The sequence below is a fragment of the Cygnus olor genome, chromosome 3, assembly GCF_009769625.2.
Source record: "Cygnus olor isolate bCygOlo1 chromosome 3, bCygOlo1.pri.v2, whole genome shotgun sequence".
Taxonomy (NCBI): Eukaryota; Metazoa; Chordata; class Aves; order Anseriformes; family Anatidae; genus Cygnus; species Cygnus olor.
Window position 1 is genome coordinate 83,811,030 of NC_049171.1, and position 19,361 is coordinate 83,830,390.

The 19,361-nt window shown below is 37.7% G+C and overlaps 1 protein-coding gene across 3 annotated transcripts in view; it reads right to left on the minus strand.

Annotated features, from left to right (window-relative positions):
* AKT3 (AKT serine/threonine kinase 3) overlaps positions 1-19,361 on the minus strand; it is a 152,122-nt gene that overhangs the window by 131,386 nt on the left and 1,375 nt on the right. For 2 of the 3 annotated variants that reach the window (XM_040553563.1, XM_040553564.1), the window contains exon 2: positions 8,254-8,408. In XM_040553563.1, coding sequence (XP_040409497.1) covers positions 8,254-8,299 — 46 coding nt within the window. In that variant the 5' untranslated portion in view covers positions 8,300-8,408. Of the gene's footprint in view, positions 1-8,253; positions 8,409-19,361 lie in introns of those variants that run through there. The other variant, XM_040553565.1, reaches the window with a different exon arrangement.

Here is a 19,361-nt window from a genome sequence, read left to right on the forward strand (position 1 = left end):
CATCAGTCTGATGATAAGGATCCAATTACAAAGAAATGTAGTTAGCTCACTAAAGTTAGCTTACTAAAAAGTAGGCTAGCACTGCCCTGATTTGCAAGGGAAATTATCAATGATACCATAAAATAATATTTATTATAAACAGTATATGATAATAATACCAATAAAAAGCACAGAGTACCCAGGACACAGCTAGAGATGGTACTGAAGAGGGCTGGAAAAAATGAGACTGAAGGTCCATCTGCTTTACAGATAGGGAGTACACATCTGAAGCAAATCTCTGAATTACCAACTATTACAAGCTCTGGCTTACACCAGGACTGCACTTAATACATTCTCACTGCTAAAAGCACAGGAACAGACATGACAATGAGTCCAAACCAAAGCGCTGGAAACATGAACAACACAGACATCAAAATCTAAGCACTAGCTGCTCCACTCGACAGATCCACAGAATGACAGAAGGCTGAGGTTGGAAGGGACCTCTGGAGGTCCAAGCCCCTGCTCCAACAGGTTGCCCAAGACTGTGTCCAGACAGCTTGTGAGTACCTCCTATTGTGCTGTATTATGTGCTAATGGAGACCTACCCCAAGACCCAGGAAATCCTTCCCACACACTGCAAGTAAGGTCTATGATGCTGAAATGGAGCAACGCTGTTTTTTTTGCCTGCAGTTTGGAAAAGATCAGTCAGCTCTCAGTAAGTTTGTGGCTGAATAAATCCCAGCCATTACCATCACCTTCCATATTTGCTGGGGAAGAAAACCTTATTTTGCCAATAGATTGCACAGATGTTCACGAAGGGTCAATACTACCTCTGAGAAAACAAAAAGCAACCAAGACAGAGGTTGAGCAGTTACAAAACCTTCTTCTCTTGTCCTCCACCTTCTACTCACTCTCTCAATCATCACTAGCCTGATCTCTTCCCAAATCTGACTTTTCAGTATCTCAATTTGCAGTCTCAATTGTCTCTTTGATATTTGTGCTCTAGACCTTTGATTTCTCCCTCCAGCCCTAAAACTCCTTCAGGACCTAGCTTCAAGTCACAGCTGTTGACCTCATTAATGTTTCTGACAACTATAGCAGGGTAGTATAAGAGGAGCGCGTCCCACAGAGGCATAAACTGATCCTCCCAGCTGAGGCAAGAGGAAAGGATACATGGATTGCCTTTGAAATAAAAGGACTGGGAGAAACATTTGTTGGACTGGCACGTAGGTATATTGAGGGAAAAAGACTTCTAGTGAACTATCAGAAACTCTTTTATTACAAGCAAGTTCCGACAAGAATGAAATCTTAATGTGAAAGTGGCATAAACACAAATGGATTTAAGTTTCATCAGCAGACTACAGGATGCCGAAAGCATTAGGTAAAGTGACTATTCAAGCTCAAAAAAAAAAAAAAAAAAGTTTTACTTAATAAAGAACATGTATTAGAGTAACAGTTCCTCAAAGTCCTCCCTGACAGCATACTTCCAACATCTGCTGGTCATGCAGCACTGCCAGACCGCGAGAGCTGCAAGTAGAAAAAGGACACTGAATTGTTAGAGCCTTGCTTTCCAGTCCCTGCAACCAAGACCATTAACCTTGCTTCTTGGAAAGTATTGCTCTCATGGGTAACAAACTGGAAGGAATACAAGTGACTGGAGAAAAGATTCAGAACACAAACACTACAGCAGCATTCACTACATAGGAACTGGAACAGGAATACAAGAAAATATAATGCAAATCTATCCAGAACGCTCCAAAAAAATGCTGCCTAGGTGTTTTTCTGTGTAACAAGCAACCTGTTGTCAGAATAGAAGAAGCACTTTTCCACCATAAATCTCAGGACACATGAGAGGCCAAATGATTTCTCCCTTTTCCTCTTCCCCCCACCACAAAGACCAAGGTGATAAGCCCAGAAACATGCTTTACCAACCACCAGAAGAATGGGAATAACAGGGATTCAGTTTGGGTATTGAATCTTTCAACTTTGCAAAAAACATCTGAAAATCAGTAGCACCAAGGTCAAACATGTTGATGCTCCCATGATTGTTACACACTAATAATATCCTCTTAAACACAGGATAACACCTTTCTCCCTCTGAACATATTATTGCATCTTCTATCTAATGTATTATTAGTGGGAACTAATATAGTTAATCGAAGAACATGCACAGAATTTTAGCCACTACCATCTACAATACAGCTCCAGAGGAGGATAATTTTTACCAATCAGAATCTCAACTGTAAAATGATTTAGAAATGAGAAAAGGCCATATTACAGTTATATTAAAACCAGAACATTAAAAAAAAAGTTTTAATGGAACTTTAAAGACTTACTTAGTTTCAAGTTGTTCATCAATGAAGATTTTACCTAAAACTACTATTTGCTAAGACAATTAGAAAAAATAGTTTGAATTTCTTCTACTTTCTGTAGCAGATGTTCAAGACAGTCTATTTAAATTTGTCTTTGTTAGAGGTGTGTTAAACTACTCAAATAATTCAGACAATCTGCAAACAAGATTTCTGACAGGTTGTGAATAACATTCAATTAGTACCATAACTTCTGAGATTATTTTTTCAATCAAGGCATTCCTGCCCCCACCCAAAAAAAAAACATACCACATGAATTCAAGATCTCATGTGTATTTCCAAAATTAACATATTTTTGGTCTTGATTCAACTGCAAACCCCATTGTCTATTAATTTACTTAGTGCTTTTTCAGGATTTGGGGGAGGGAGGGGGGAGTATAGAAGACTAGTTACTGTAAAGCTGTAAACAATTCAAACTTGAAAGATCAATTCGATTCCTACCTGGAACAACAGATTTATTCCACCACATTATTTATTCTTCTCATTAGTAGATACAACAACATGAAATATTTTCCACATGGTTATTTCGTGAAATCCCATGATTTCGACATGATTAAGACATGATCGCATCATGTCTTAAATTGCAGAAATGAGAACAAACCAGCAGTTGAATTAATCTCTCACCACAATAAATCAAACACATCTTATTCTATAAATCTATGAGTTTAGAAATACTAACATTACTTCAGGTAATTGTATTCCAGATACCAGAAAGTTATGAAAAGCTGTATTTTCTTAATAAATAAATAAATAGCATTTGAGTGAAAAAGATATTACAGTATTTCAAGTGATGCAATCATTACAGGACAAACTCATTACAGGAAAGTTTCACAACATCTGTTTTTTACTGTCATCTCATTATATCAAACTTCTTACGTTATCATGGTTAAGTTACAGCAACTTTGTACTTCAGTTCCCTCTCTATAAAATTGGTAAACTAGTACTTCTGTACTTGATATGAATGTTGCAAGATAAAATGAGGACGTGAAAAATTGAGATTAATGTCACCCCCACAGACAAGTCAGATTCATTATCTATTCCAAATAATTTGCGTAAAAATATCTAATAAAGCAAGGTAAACATGGCCATGACAAACAGCATTATCTAATTAGCACACCTGAATGCAGAAGTCCAATAGAGGCCTGGTAATTGAAGTACAATAGAAGGACAGACTTAAACTGACAACATTTTGTTTTGCCTTTCACTAATGATTTAGCCTTCTTGTTACGTAATACACATTAGATATACTCTTCTCCAATGAAAAATCGTTACTCTTTCAACATACACACAAAATAAAGTTAGTTGACATGTTAAATTTAAAACTGGGTCCTTTAAAAAGTTAGCGTCTGTGTCAATTTTTCCTTTGTCCCAAATGATCTTTTAATAACATGGTAACACAGACTCTTAAAACTTTTCATATGTTTAAACTAATTGAAATCTTGTGCACAGGTTATATATAAAGAAATTAGGTTGCAATTAAGCATAGTTATTAATGATTGTTAAATCTAATTGTTGTGACTATTATAGACCACAGACAAGGTCAGCTCTACAAGCTGTAAAACTAGCTTTCAAGAAAAAAAATCACCTGAATTATATGCATAAAAACCTCTTTTGTAATGATATGCTCTAATCATATTAAACATGTTCATCCATTTAAAAAAAAAAGCTGTTTCCAAACTGATACATTCAAAATATATCCCCGCTTTGTAAGACATTCAATTTGCTTTCAGTAAAATTAAAAATACTAAATCTTACAATAATTTGAAAAGACACTGTGCAAAACATTGTGCACATAAGCAAATCCAAAATGGAAAAGTAATTTCAGCAATTTCCACAGAGCCCTTACACTAACTGCATGAATATTAAATACATGTTATAACTTCTGCGTGTCACCAGCAAGGTTTGGATCAGTCTATTTCAGATTCTTCATCAAAATCACATCCCTTTCACCTATATGCATTAGAAGAAAAGAACATTGATGTCATTTAAAACGGACACTCACAAAGGAAGACAACACATCTGTATTCTAATCTGGCCACAGGAATAGTGGGAAAACAGAGAAAAGAAACAAAAATGATTATCCTCTCTGAAACAAAACACACTGGGCCAGTAAATTGCAACATTATCTTTCCAGCAGTGCAGGCACACAAGGCCGTGAGATGGTTGGTTCTTATCACTAGATCCGAGACAGCAAGTCACAGACAAACACAAGACCGTCTGTACAAAAAGGATTCCTGCTGCTCTCTTGACTGAGCGGAGACTCCCTCCAAAAAACTCCAGCAGAAAACTCAAAACCATTGAAGTCATACATCTGCCTCTTGCTCAGACAAGTTGTGATGTCTCACAGGGTACATCTGCATTAGTACTTCAGACAAGGAGAACAAAATTTCTTATCACCCCAGCTAATGCACTTTGCTGAATGATGCAGTCTGGTAGTGCACAAACCTGGCTCCTTTCAAATGAAAGTGAACCACAAGATGGACCCCGGAGCACTACCACTGCTAATGGGGCACAGAAGCAGTTCAAAGCCAGACCAAAGTAACACCCACTTCACTTTGCAAATGCCATGAGTGCAGCTAGGTACCAAGCCCTCATCACCAACTAGTTTACTCTCTGGCTCTGCTCTCACTGGACTACAGCACCTGCTCAGGCAGGCCCAGCCACCATGCTTCAGGGTCTCCTTTCACCTGTGACATGGGACCTAACAGCTCCTGAGGTTCGCTGAGCTTCTCAGGCTTGGCTTCATCTTGGGTTTCACTTCCTTCTATCATCTGAAGTTCTCACCTTCTGCCTGTCACCTTTTGCTCACCTAAGCTCACATAACAGCTTACCTTTCCTCAGTGTCATCTACTCTCACCGCACGGAAACATCTTCTTGTGAAGACTGCTTAAGGCCTAAATATGACCATCCTTAATTAAGTAAACTTAATTCTGACATTTCTTTACTTCGTGTGCTGAACTATTTTAAAATAGGAATACTTTAACAGCTTGGTCATTTAAGCGTTCACAGAACAACAGCACATTGAGGCTAATCACCTAGAATCACATTGACTCTTCATGCTCAAGAGCAGGGTTAAAGACTTACAAATGTACAACTGTCAGCCCTCTATTATTGACATGGATACAGCACAAAGGATAATAAAGCAAACATTTTCTCAGTGCATTTCACAGCCATTAAGAATCACAATATCCTGCACTAACAAGACTCCCTCTTCCCCAGCCTCTATCTCTGCTTCAACTTAAAGATCCCCAGCTCAACTTTTACTCCTCCCATCTCATTGCTATACTCAGGCCATATAGGTGAGTTAAAGGAACTATCTCATTAGCTGGCTCTTCAAAACTCTACTTCATCCCCGTACTTTCAAGTCATCCTCATACTCTTTGACTGGGCTCCAAATTGCAGCAAGAGATTGCTCTGTTCTTTTCCTTACATCACAAACCACCCTGACTCATATCACCACCCTGACTGCTGAAGGCAATAGATTTTAAAGGTCCCAGGCTATATCCACATGACCAAGTAATTCGGCATAATAGAAGCAGATCAGTCAACTGAAACAGCTGGTGCCCAGGCCCCTGCTTTTACAGCGTATAGGGTTTACAAGTCTATTTCAAGTTAAATTCAGTCTGGTGCCTCAAAAGGAACGTTACACCATGCACATGGCTTAGGGCTTTCCAAAGCACCACCTGTTGGTTTGTACCTTTATGCCTCAGCTAGGGGCTGGAATTTACTCGGTGCATACCTGGAAAGGAGATTCCACACTGCTTTCCTCCAGGAGGAACCTAGTTTGTACATACCAAAACCACTCGGAGAACTGAAGCAAGAAGTGTTAAGTAGGGATGATTAGGGAACAGCCTTTAAAACTGTAACAGCGTTATAGCTTGCAGAAGCAGTGCAACTTTAACCAATCCCACCATGCCTTTTGGTACAGAGAGAGAATATTCAGCTGACAAAGTGTACACTTAGCACAGACAAATTCCAACTTCCAGAGTTTAGATTAAGTTCAGATACTTTTCCTTGGCAACAATAACAAAAGTGCTTAGCAACTCTGTCTCCAGAGCAAGGTCAGGGTAGAATCTGTAATTACATGAAACGTATAACCATTGAATTAAACGCTTACAAATCTTTGACATTGAAAAACCCTGCTACACTTTTCTTCTTTTCAGAAGCAAAACAAACACTTTAATTCACCAACAACTGTAATAAGTCATAGAAAATTTAGGAAAATATTAGAAAGCATAGAAAAACACACACACACACACACACACACACACAATGTTACCCATAGCAAGAAGGAACAAAACAACCATACATTCACTCAAAGTTCATTAAAATGAGGGAAAAAATGCATGTCATGAAGTGTCTTTGAAAATAAAATACCTATCAAAACTGACATCAAAATGCAAAATCCATCAGCTTTTCTTTAATTAATAGATTAGCAAAACAGCATGAGAGGGAAAACTTTTACATTTCAGATTTTCAAATATTCACTAAGACATTTAGTTTCACTGTACAAAACTATAATCCTTTTCTGGACCTCAGTCATTAATGCATATCACAGTTGATATCGCATTTTAGTAAGAATGAGCAATTTATATGACATTATGTAAGAGAGAACTATTTGAATCACCCTAATCATTTTATAATATGCTTGAAGGAAATTATGTGAAATAAACAACAAGGGAAATCAGATAACCAAACAGAGCAAGCAACAAGTTGGGAAGGAGAAACAATTAAAAATTTTAAATAGCTCCTGCCATGCAAAATTTGATTTGTTATATACAAAAAATATATACTCCAAAACGGGAAGCAGGCCTTAAGCTTCTTGTAGGTTAGCCCATTTTCATCTGCAATACCCACAATGAAATACCGAAATACAGTTATGCAGGAGTAATAACAGAATAATAAATTTCTCTCATTCTCTTGGCTTCTTTAACATTTAATGTCAATCTACAATAAGAAAGCTAATAATGATCTTTGTCTTTGCATGCTGCTAATGAAACAAAGTATTTCTTTTTAAATTAAACGGCAATTTTGTTCACACTATTCAAGTCTAAGTCCTTCTGGGCTAGAATCACAGAAGCTTGTGGCATACATCACCCTGTAATCCAGATCACCTTCTCTCTGCAAGAGAGATGACGTTCTTTTGGAAATAATCTTGTGCAACACCACAACCCAAAGCAAAGCAGCATGAATTATGGAAGATTTCATTCAAAGTCCATTACATGGTGCAAATGCCATCTATTTCTAGAGGTTTCCCATTCAAAACGTAACATACAGCAACATTCCCAAATTTGCAAATCACATGGTGACAGATTATGAAGTGACATCTCAAGAATTCACAGGAATTTAACTGTAACAGAAAATACTACTTTAGACTGGCTTATAATTAGGAACATACTCTTTAATCATATGGCTTCCAGGTCTGCAGAGTAATTAGATATATGCTGAGCTTTACACAAGTAGTATATTGATTTTACACGGACTACTTGAGTATGTAATATAAGCTGAGCCACATATTGGCATTGAGGAAGTTACACGAAGTATTGCACCCACAACAGCTTCTATGCAACCTTCAACTGTGCACCTCTATTTCTACTTCTAAGAGCTGCCACCACCGCCTACTTAGTCTGATACAGGGGTGACAGGAGCTGCAGCAGCAAGGTTAAGTGTGAATTACCAAGTCCAGCTTCCTCCTTACTGTCAGTTACCCACGTAAAATAGGGGCAGTGCTGAGGGTTAAGTATTAACATGACCCAGGCCTTAATGGCCATTAATTCCATATGGTCAGATTAGCTTGCTGCAGACTAGAAAATAAATCAAGAATGCTCCCAGCGTAACTGTACAATGCCACTGCGCACAGCCTGCTACACAGCACAAGAACTTTGCATTAAGAGGTAGAACTTACCCCTCTTCTGAACCCAGCCTTCCTTCACAATGGTAACATCGCTCATGATGGCTCCACTCTGAACCCCCGACTCAAAAGAGTATTTCTTTGAGTTATCAGCTTGTCTGTTTGGCTTCTCTTCTGCTGCTCTTCCCAATTTCTACTGATGAGTCACCCTGGAAGGAAATATTAGAGAAAGAATTTAAGTCTTTTCTGTTTTTTCTCATTTGACAGCCAACAAAAAAAGTCTTTGTTGATGTCTTCCACTGACTGAGCTCATATTAAAAATCTGCTTTTTTTTTAATTAACCATATAACGGAATCATATTTCTATAGTCTTACAGCACATTTTCCATGAACACCTTGCTACTTAACAGAACCAGAATGTGTTACATTTTAAGTCACGTGGCACTATTATAAAACGCACACAATAAAATTCCTTGTACTGATGCACAGGATGCTGTTAAATGAAACGGTGCCAGTACTGCTTCACAGGTCCAGCTTTGAAGCCACAGTATCTTTCACCATTCCCCCATTTGTCAGAATCCATGCAATTGGTAAGTGATTCTATTAGTAAGACTGCATTGATCAGATCAAGAGTGAAAGGAAATGGAAGGAAAGGTTCTGTAAAGGCACTTAAAACCAAAGCCTTATGATGATAACCATACCTATAATGCTTAACTGTTAAAATCTGTATTAAGCAGTTCACCAGCCATGCAGTTATTTTTTTCAAAATGTTTCAATTAATTAAAAAAAAAAAAAGGAAGAAAAAGAAATAGTAAAGGCTACAGAAATATACCATTCTTCCTACTTCCACTATAACTACATGATAGCCAGTACAAACCTCTAAGTTTTTAGAAACAGCAGCACTGACAAGTATGTGAACAGAGAAGCAACTTTTTAGGAGTGCAAATTAACCAAAAAAGCCACAGTTTAGTTTATGAAAAGAAGGAGTGCATGTTCTCTCAGGGCTTTAAGCCAGGCAGTGACAAGAGTGCTCTCTTCCCTACAAAGAAGAAAAAAAGCTTGCGGGGGGCGGAAGGAGGCCAGCCCTACAACAGGACACGCCGGTCCCAGAAGCCACAGCCCTCCCTTCCAACCACCTCACTCCCAGACTACCAACAAGCTGTGAAGAAGAGATAATAGCACTGTAACCAAGTAGGAAGAGAAGTCAGAGGGCAGGAGAGGTCTCCTTTTGCCAGCAGACTGCCTTTCCCCTCCATCCTTCAAAACAAAGAGGAACAGCCAAATCATGCCAATCTAGGAAAGGGTTTTCTGTAATGGTGGAGGAACACCCTTCTGCCCTGTGTGGCTGTTCACACAGGAGCACACCTGTACACACTGCTAGCATGGAGCAGGGACACACAGCCCAGTTTAGTACTATAAAATCCAGCACATACACATCCATTTAGTGTACTGACCAACAAATGTAAACATGCAATAGGAAGAAATACTATTGTCCTAAAAGCAGCCTGCGCAATGAATGAATGGAGGAGCATGGACTGGGAAATAAGCTGTTCTAATCCAACCAAGAACAGGGTAAAAACTGAACCATTATACATGCGCAGGTTATTTCTTATTTGTCATTTTAAAAATGTGTATTTGCACCATGCAGCAGCTAGATGGAAGGCTACTTCTGTATGGATGCTGTGCTGTGCCAAATAAAACTTGGTATGAACATTTTTTCAAGTGGCATGCAACAAATAATGCAGCACAGCACAACTCAGAAATACTGAGGGTGTATTCATTTTACAGTTTTGCGTTCACTTGTTTTCTCAAAAACATAGAGAAATTCAGGTACTTAAAATTAAAAACTGCAACATTGAATAATTTAGTAGTGCAAAGTTTAAATTATATTGAAAGCATTGCCTCTGTGACATCCCTTGGCACTGGCAGATACGACAGGAAGTCCCATGTAGGCGATGCACACCCTTTTGCACCAGCATCACGCCCCACTGTGTCTAAAAGGACATCAGACACCTCTGTTTATGTAAATGCACACTGCCTTCAGACTTATATACCTTCATGTTATTACAAGAATTAAAAGAAAATGTTACATACAAGGTTTTGGAAGGACAGGAGACGGCTTTGGTAGTGCCAGTTCACCTATTTAGCTTTAACTGGTTAGACTTTGCATTACTAGGTAAGTCAGCATGGCAGAAATAAACACAACAAGCATGTCTTTCCATAGCCTTTACCTCACTAGTTAGAGAGTTATTTTCTGGGTCATACTCTATCAGAGCTTTTGTTTGTGCTCTTCAATCCAGTGATAAGCAAGCCCAACAGCTGTGCCCGGACAGAGAGACACTGAGGCATGCAGCTGACACAGGTTCCAGTTCTGCCTTCCAGGATGAGGGCAGCACGGTATCAGTTCCTACTACGAGCAAACACATCTTTACAGAACCAGGGGGGAGCGTCAAAAAACACTGATGTATAACAGCTGTTCTGTGATGCACAAGCAAGCACATCAGTATCCCAACACCCAACTTCGGTTTGACATTCCTACAAGACTTCCAGTGCATTCCTTAACAGATGATCACAGGCAACTTTTTTCAACTATAAAGACAAAATAAGCAAAATACTTAGCTTGGGCCGGCATATGCTGTGATTTGTTTTATCCTATCTGTTAATCTAATGCAGTTCCCAATGTTGATGTGTTCTTATGAAAAGTGCAATAATTTATTTTTATTGGTACAGACTAAGCTGTAAGAAATGAACTTCTGCACTAAGTAGCAATGATCTTGTCTGCCCACATACTGGTCTTTAAGTCCATGATTTCTGTAGACATATAGTTTTAATGAATGAATTTATGCTTAAAGCTCCCTATTTATCCACTGATCATGATTAAGTTAGTGTTATTTAATCAAAATCTGATCTATGACTGATTTTTATCTCCGCCTGTGTCCCAATAACCTCAAATGCATGCCTGTAAGACAGCATCCTACTCCTTCCACATATTACTACACCGAATTTCAAATAAAAATTCCAAAATGCAAAAATCAGATAAATATGGTGACAAAACTAACCAAATTATCTCCGTTTCAATTTCACAGTGCTACCAGAAACAACTTAAGTAAAATTATCAACAGTTGTATGCAGACATAATGGTTATAGTGATCACTCCCTTAATGGGTAATTAAAAGTCAATCTGAATTACACAGGAAACTGTAGAAGATAAATCGAAGCATTAAAAGACTAATGAAAATAAAGGTTATACATTCACACTACACTTTCAAGAAGCCATTTGTAAGCATCTGTAGTATTATCCCTTATTAAATTCCTTTGAGGCTTTCTAGAAGCTACATTCATTCACTCAGAAAGTCATCCAGCAACACACTTGAAAATTACCTACTGTGACGAAAACTGACCTTAATGAAAAACAGACATACAGAAACCTTCACCCTGGAGATGCACTGGTGCATTTCTACAGGCATAAAGGAGTTCTCTACAACATATGGAAAGAGAACTCTCATAAGAGAATAGCATTCCATCTACAGTCCAACTATTTCAAGAAAACCTACAGAAACGTTCATGCTACACAGCCTGCACAGAGCTTAAATACTCATTAGCCATCAACTCTGCTCTCCCGATGCACTTCAAGTTTCAGCAGCTGTTACAGAGTAAATATTACAGTTTCCCCTGTTGCTATAAGATAGAATGGGGAAAAAATGTGTAAGAACTGAAGCTGAGGATGTTTTGCATTCCAGCTGCTTCCTACAGAGAAAAACCTAAGTTATGTTTTTATTTATGTTCCAACAACTGAAGAACGGGTTGTATTGCTTTTTCTTTTTTCTTTTCCACTTTATCAAACAGAACTTTTAAGAGGTAATTTTCCAATACTACATCGTATGTATTTTGCACAATGTATCAGTCAGTCATGAATATGCATAATAAATACAAGAACCTATTATCTGTGTGCTTTGTGGTGCAGTTATGACAATTTACTCCATCATGACCAGTTACAAGAACGAAATGTCTGCATTTATTTTTGGATCTTGTAAAAAAAGGTAAATTTTTTTCTTTCCTCTTTGGAAAACTATTAAGCCGCATTTTGGCATTACGTGGAACAATTCAGCGCACTTCTGAAGGACTAATACTACAAAGAATTCTAAGTTCCTAGCTGTAATGGTCGCAAGGACATCTTTCTGAGCAAAGATCAAACAGAAACTTCTACATGCTCCTACATGATCTACATGATCCTACCGAGACTCACGGTTTTCCCAAAGTGTGGTGAAAAACCAACACATTCTCAGTTTTCATCTTGAACTTTGAGACTAACAGCAATATAAAGAAACAGTTCGTTTCATGCTGCTGTCGCCTAGGAACTATAGGACCTACCCTTAAAAGAAGCAATGGACTATTCAGTAGGGAGAAGACACCTTTTCTCAACTTGTATTTTTGAATTAAATGAGGCACTCATGCCCATTGCAGCAGTCAGGCACCTCCGCAGACTCAGCGGATGGGAAGAAGGAAATATTTTCCTTCCAAGCAGAAGGAGCAAGAACAGTGTTTCAGGTCTACACTTAACAACCACTATGTGCAAGTGAATAATCATCAAGACTCGTAAGAGCAGACAACACTCCCTTGGAATCTGGGCATCCTCCCATTTCCCCAGTGACAAGAGACAGCTGAGTACAGAAGACAGTGCCCATAAATTCAGTGTAAATTGTATGATTCAGGTCTCTGTTGTAAGAACTTTCATAAACAGAAGCTCCTACTTTCAACAATTTTGGAGCTGAGAAAAAACAGATACTCTCACATTTACCAACTTAAGCTACCAGAGAGAATACCAACAGGATCAGCTTCACCTCTTCCAATGACTACCCTTACAACTTCACGTACCTTTTGCAACCCAGTGATTATATAAATCTAAATGTATCAGGGAACTGCCATTTTACCTTTTTCAAGTAACCATTTGTTTAATAAAATGCTTTGGGGAAGTGGGGAGAGAGGATGGTGTCAAAGTCAATCTTTCTCTTTGCCTGACTTCACTGAGATTCCTTGGTCTTCAACATAATCAGAGCCAAATCTCCTCATCTTTACCTCATTTCTCAGAAAGGTACACTGAAAAATTATATGTTTGCACACACAAAACACATACTAATAAAAAAAAAAAAAAACAGCTCTTAGTCAGTCATCCTCTAGTGGCTATCATCATACCCATGTTTGTTTCTCTGCTTTAGGGGCTTTTTTTTTTTCCCAGATCAAGTTCTTAGGAATCAATCCTCAAATCCTCCAAAGTTTGAATCCTCCAACGCAACCAAACAGACTGTAGCAGTCTTCAGTACTGTTTGTAATCACAAAGTAAGAAATTAAAAAGTTAAGGCTCCAAACTAAAAACAGAGTTCTCTTTAGGATGTAAAGTTGAGATTCAAGTTTTATTTATACGAAAAATGCATCCATATCCTCTTCCCCTACCCAAGTTGTTTATCTGACAGTCTGGTCAAACAATTAGAGGATACATTGCACAGCATCAAAAATTACACAAAGGACTATGCTGCAGAACAGAGATTGTTACAAAACTTCCTAAATTAAATTAACCTGTATTACTAATGGAAGAATCACATCCAGTTCAGTGACTTATCTAAAAAGTAGTGTATTATACAGGCTTCTACAAACTACATATTCTGCAATTTTGGTTATACTTCAAAAACAGTGCAGTTGGATTATGTCCCTCTTTATGGTCTCAGGAGGACTGATTAATTTAAATACTATCACTACTTAGATTGAGAAAAAGGAACCTGCAGGCAGACAGTTTACGTTCAACTTAAAAGAACTTCTAAACAACAAACAAAAAAATCACAAAACAAAACATTAACTGGTTTTACAATACAGAAAACAAAATAAAAACCAACAAACATTCTAAGTACATTCTAAATTATAAAATCTTTACTGTATGCACAGTTAAGACACTTAAGCATACCCCTAAATAATTCTAATTTTAAATGTTCCTATTTTACAAATTTTACAACAAATATAAAAAAAAAAATCCAAGATATCTCTGCAGCAGGCATTGCAAACATTTTTTTGAATTGTATTCTGCACTAAAAGTCTCAATGTCATTAAGAATATTGATATTAAAAATTATTCCTGACAACTTTATTTCATAAGCCTTGACTTGGAATTAGAAGGAGGATAACAGAAATAGCAATATTTACGCTTTGTGGTAAGGAAAAACAAGATACTTAGAAAAGATAAATAGGTCTTTTTAAAGCACACTTATATGTATGCTTTTTCCCTTAATATTTTCAGTCTTCTATCTTCACTTACAGTATGTCAAAAAGCTGCACATAACTCATACATGTTTAGATAAGCGAGTTAGAGACTTCAGATAAGTTCAGTTGTGACTGCAGTCACACTGAAATATTAATATGTTAAGTTATATGTTTCAGTTAGATTTTACAACAGAGTAATTTGCCAATAAAGAAACTATAATCCTGTATTCTTTTTCATATTAGAATGACAAATTAAGCTATTTTAAGGGACAAAGGTACAATTAAGGTAAGGTGAACAAACCCACCCCGTCTTTGTTTACCAAGGTATAAAGGAAGTTTCTAACAGTAGCTAAATTGTTTCTCTAGAATCCCACATGAAAAAAATAACAACCCATTGTTTGCATTGTTTTTATTGACAAAAATGCTTTGATCTTTTCTCTCCCCCAGTCAGAAAAAAAAAAATAACTGAAAATAAGACAGGAGAGTGAGAAAATAAAATGTATGAGAATACAGGTCTGAAATTCAACCAAAGAATATATTTAAAGCAGTAAATGTGAATGGAGGGCTAATGTTATACATTAAAGAAAAAGTTACTCAGATAACGAACTTGGGAGAGTTTTGAGACTTAAAAGAACTCAAATTAAGGACTAGTTGAGTATATTAACTATGACAGCCATATTTCACTCAACACTTCAAAATATGATAAATTTAACTTGCTGAGGATTAACATAGGAATACTCTTTCTTGCCATTTCAAGATGAAGCTCCTTCACTCTTAAAAAAATAGTTTAGTAATGTCTCAAGCTACCAAACAAAATTAAACTCAAGTTTAATATTCTGAAAACAAAATAAATTGGATTTTTAAGTCTGTAATACCCTGAAACAGGTTGTCTAATTTGCAAAAGGTCATAGAACCAAGAAATTCCCATACATTCTGAAATGAGATAGGTTAAAAGATATCTAAGAGATACAAAATAGAGCTTCATTAAGTTCATATGTTTGATTCTTGGTAAGATAGTAACTTTTGTGGAGCACAGCACCATAGTGCATACACAGTGCCAAGCACACAGTTGAAGCCACAAAGAATTAAGACAATAAAAGTCAGAAATAAGCAAAGTACCATGAGTAATGAGAAAAGGAAAGTACTGAAATAAAAAATGTGCTCTCAAACTATTAATATACAAGATGGAAAAAGTTCAATGACATGTCTACCAAAAGACTTTTGTTCAAACTCCTAAATTAGGATTTATTTATTATTTGGGTATTGTACAAATTAAATTCTGAATTGCTTGAAAAAGTGATTCTTTCCCACATAGCTATCAGAAATTGCTGAACTTACTAATTCTGCCACCTGCAGCATGACCAGAACCACACTCCAACTTCTAATCTAAACCTTTTGGATTTGCTTGTTCATCTTCAACAAGCATTATTCTCATCAACTTGAGATCTGAATTTCCTAAGCACAGAATGAATTCTCTACAACCATAAATGAAGACTGTTCATTTTTCAAAAGCATCTTGTCGCTTGGACACATTTAAGGCTAGAAAAACACAAGACAAGTCGTACCAATCACATATCCCAGGAAGCACACTAAACACTCAGGGGAAAAAAAAAAAAAAAAAAAAAACCTTTTGTTGGTAGAAATTGTTTTGAAAGCCTGCTGAGACTCCACCAAGAAATACTGCATTACTTTTGTGGGGTTAAACCACCTGCAAGAGAAGCTTTTGACCTCTAGGCACTGCCACCCCACACCTAGTAGCAAGACCTTATTGATCTCAGTAAAGCTGAACCAGGCTCTTCACCTGTGCCCCTACTGTGGGATGCATTCAAATAACTTCATCACACACACAGTGCAGTAACATCTGACAAACAGTGCTATCGTGTCATTCAGCCACATGTATGAAACACCGAGGTCCTGCCTGCATTCTTAAGGGAATTATTGCTGCTCTTTAGTCAGGATATTCCAGAAAAATTCACAGGGTGAGAACTTGTTCTTAATACTCTTTTTGATCAATAGGACTCACACCTAGACACTCGCATAGAAACATGTGGAAAAATAGGGTCGCTCAAGATGGACACAAGACATAAGAAATTATTTAATCTAAACATAGTCAATGTTGACACTAATATCAAAAATCTGAGAAATATTTAAAATGACCAAAAGCAAACATCTTTCTATACACAGTACAAAAATGCTTCCTCTCCTTGACAAGAACATTTAATGATATTTGTAACTTTTTTTTTTGGTAAGTATCAACTTTGCCACAGCTTCCTAATATACCTGAACAACACCTATAAATAACAAAGACAAAAAGAATCTGCTTGGAATCCATCACATGTGCCAAAACTACTTCAATTGCCATACTTGATGTAGAGCTACAGGATAAGGACAAATGCCATACCATCTATTACTACAGCCTTGCATTTTCTGCAAGTTTTTTATTAGTATATATTAGTGATTCAACTAAACAAGTTTCATTTATAATTTTCTCTTCATATAAGCAGCCCTGAATCTGCTTCATACAAGTAGCCCAGAAGAAAACACAAACCAGAACTTTAAAGATGATTTGACACCACACAAAGCACTAACAAGTTAACTTTGCCGTTCAGTAGTTTCATTTGTTTCTCTGGCTTTAATAGATTTGTAAAACACTTGAATAAGCTTTTCCATTTACTATGCAACTACTGCTTAGAAAAGAGTCTTCTATATAGCCTGCCAACCTGTTGCAAAGAGGAGCAACAAGTGCCCACAGATTTACCAATGAGAATTTGCAACATCCAGAGCTGCCCTTCCATGTAACCAGGAGGCAACATACTAGCAGACACGAGGCTCCTCATCCCAAAGATCCCCTGCTTTTACGAGCAGTGCCACGCGCCCTGATGGACCTGCTGCACTAGACAGTAACCTCCGTCCCCACCGTGATTCCTTGGTAGGCATATCCTAACAGAATGAGAGCCAATCTAACGCTCTAGAATGAAGGGCAATCTTACAAGTGGTGGTACATTTCATACAAATATTGGAAACAAAAGTGACATTTTAAAGGTAAATAAAACTCAGGAATGCACACATTTAACTGTTCCACTCTCTTTGAATCATCAATATTCTCACAAAGGGAGCAGGTGCACATTTTGAACAGAAGGCTTACTTTATTACCTGGGAAAAACAAACCAGAGGGCTTTGGGCCACACAGTGCTAGTGACTTGGGACAACTAACACCCATACTAAGCAGCAGCTACAGTCTGGTGTGTTTCTTTTTAAAGCAACTCCATTTACGCATTAACCATATCAAAATGGAAAGTACACTACAAGACAGTTTTTCACTCCGTGTATTTCAAGGTCCTCCCACTCTCCAGTGTTGGTTAAACTAGCATCGTGCCAAAGCCACCAAAGATGGCCACCAAAGTTAGACTTCCAACACCCAAGTCAACCTCTCCTGCTGAATTAGCAGCACAAAATGAAATTCCAACCAAATGCATTTATTAGAAACTGTATCTTCTTTACACTAAGAACGCACAGAAATTTCAATGTATTTTAACATTTGAACTACTGCAATAATGGTGTCATACCTTCCAAAGCAATCGAGTATTTCAAAGTTATTTCACAAAAAAAAAAAAAAAAAAAGTTTCTTGGGTCTAGAAATGACTCTCTCTTTAAATTGGGAAAATTTGATTTGCACACGGAAAGTGAAAGGAGACTAAATAAAACCAGTGGCAGACAAATTCCAAGTAGTCTGAAGGATGCCTCAGTTTATTATACAAACTTCAGACACATGCTGTTTCAAACTGAAGTCGGAAGTCGGAGATACGGTTTTCTGGGAACATCTGCAACAGAAGCTTGGGTTGCAAACAAATAGCAGAGCTCCAGCGGTTTTGGGGTAAGCTAAAGAAAAAACACCACTATTATCCTTCCTTCCACAAAGCATTTGCTCCAGTGTCAAGATGTCAACATTTTCTAGTACAAGTTAATGCCATTGCAGCCTTAACACTGTATCTGCTTCAACTGGGGCAAGATAAAAACCGTATGTGTCAGATTTCTCATGGGCTTCCCGTAGAGCAGCAGCACGTTGTTTAACCAGGCATCATCTTCCCCCAAACTGCCAAACAAGTGAGGGAGCACGATGCTGAAATACAACTTTCTATGAAGCTGCCCATGAAGCTGAAGGGCTGCTGATGGTAAGGCAACCTAGCTAGAGGAGGCAGGAACGCACCACAGCATCGACCGCCTCAAAGAGGAGTTTCACTGGTGTTACCTGTGTGTGTGTGTGCATACACCAAACATTTACATTAGAGGAAAATGAGTTATCAAAATACAATACAAAGGCTTTCCAGGAAATGGGATTTTCTTATTCTCTACAGTTTTCTTTGGCTCTCATTTGAACTTGACTGACTGGTCACATCCAACCAAATAGATCCCCGTGGGCTATAATTAGCAATCCATCCAATTAGCGATATTGGGGTCAACTTAACGGCTCCTGCCATAAAAACAAACAGACAGCAAAAAAAACAGTCCTAGAGGCGGGCTCTTGAGTTGTACGCTTTACCTTTAAAAGCCCAAAATAAGCTTTCTTTCCTATTTCACGTACACGCTTTTCACATTTGTCTACAGAAGCTTGCAAAACAACAAGGTCACGCTGAAGAAGTCCTTTCTCAGAAGTTCAGGACCTCTCATTGCATGCCTCTTGCCTTGGGAAACTGATTGCTATGTACAGAATGTGGTGAGGTATGGGGAAGTACGTCTGCCTATTCACCAAGTTTTGGGTAGGTCCTAAACAAACAGTGGTAGAAGAGCTGCTGCGAGTTCCTTCATTCCTGGGAAAGGGTGGTGATGGAGGTACCTGGGGCACTGGGGTTTTCGAAGAGAAATTCTTAAGGAGAAGTTACCGAGTCGAGCCGTAGGCGTATTTTCATAAAAATAA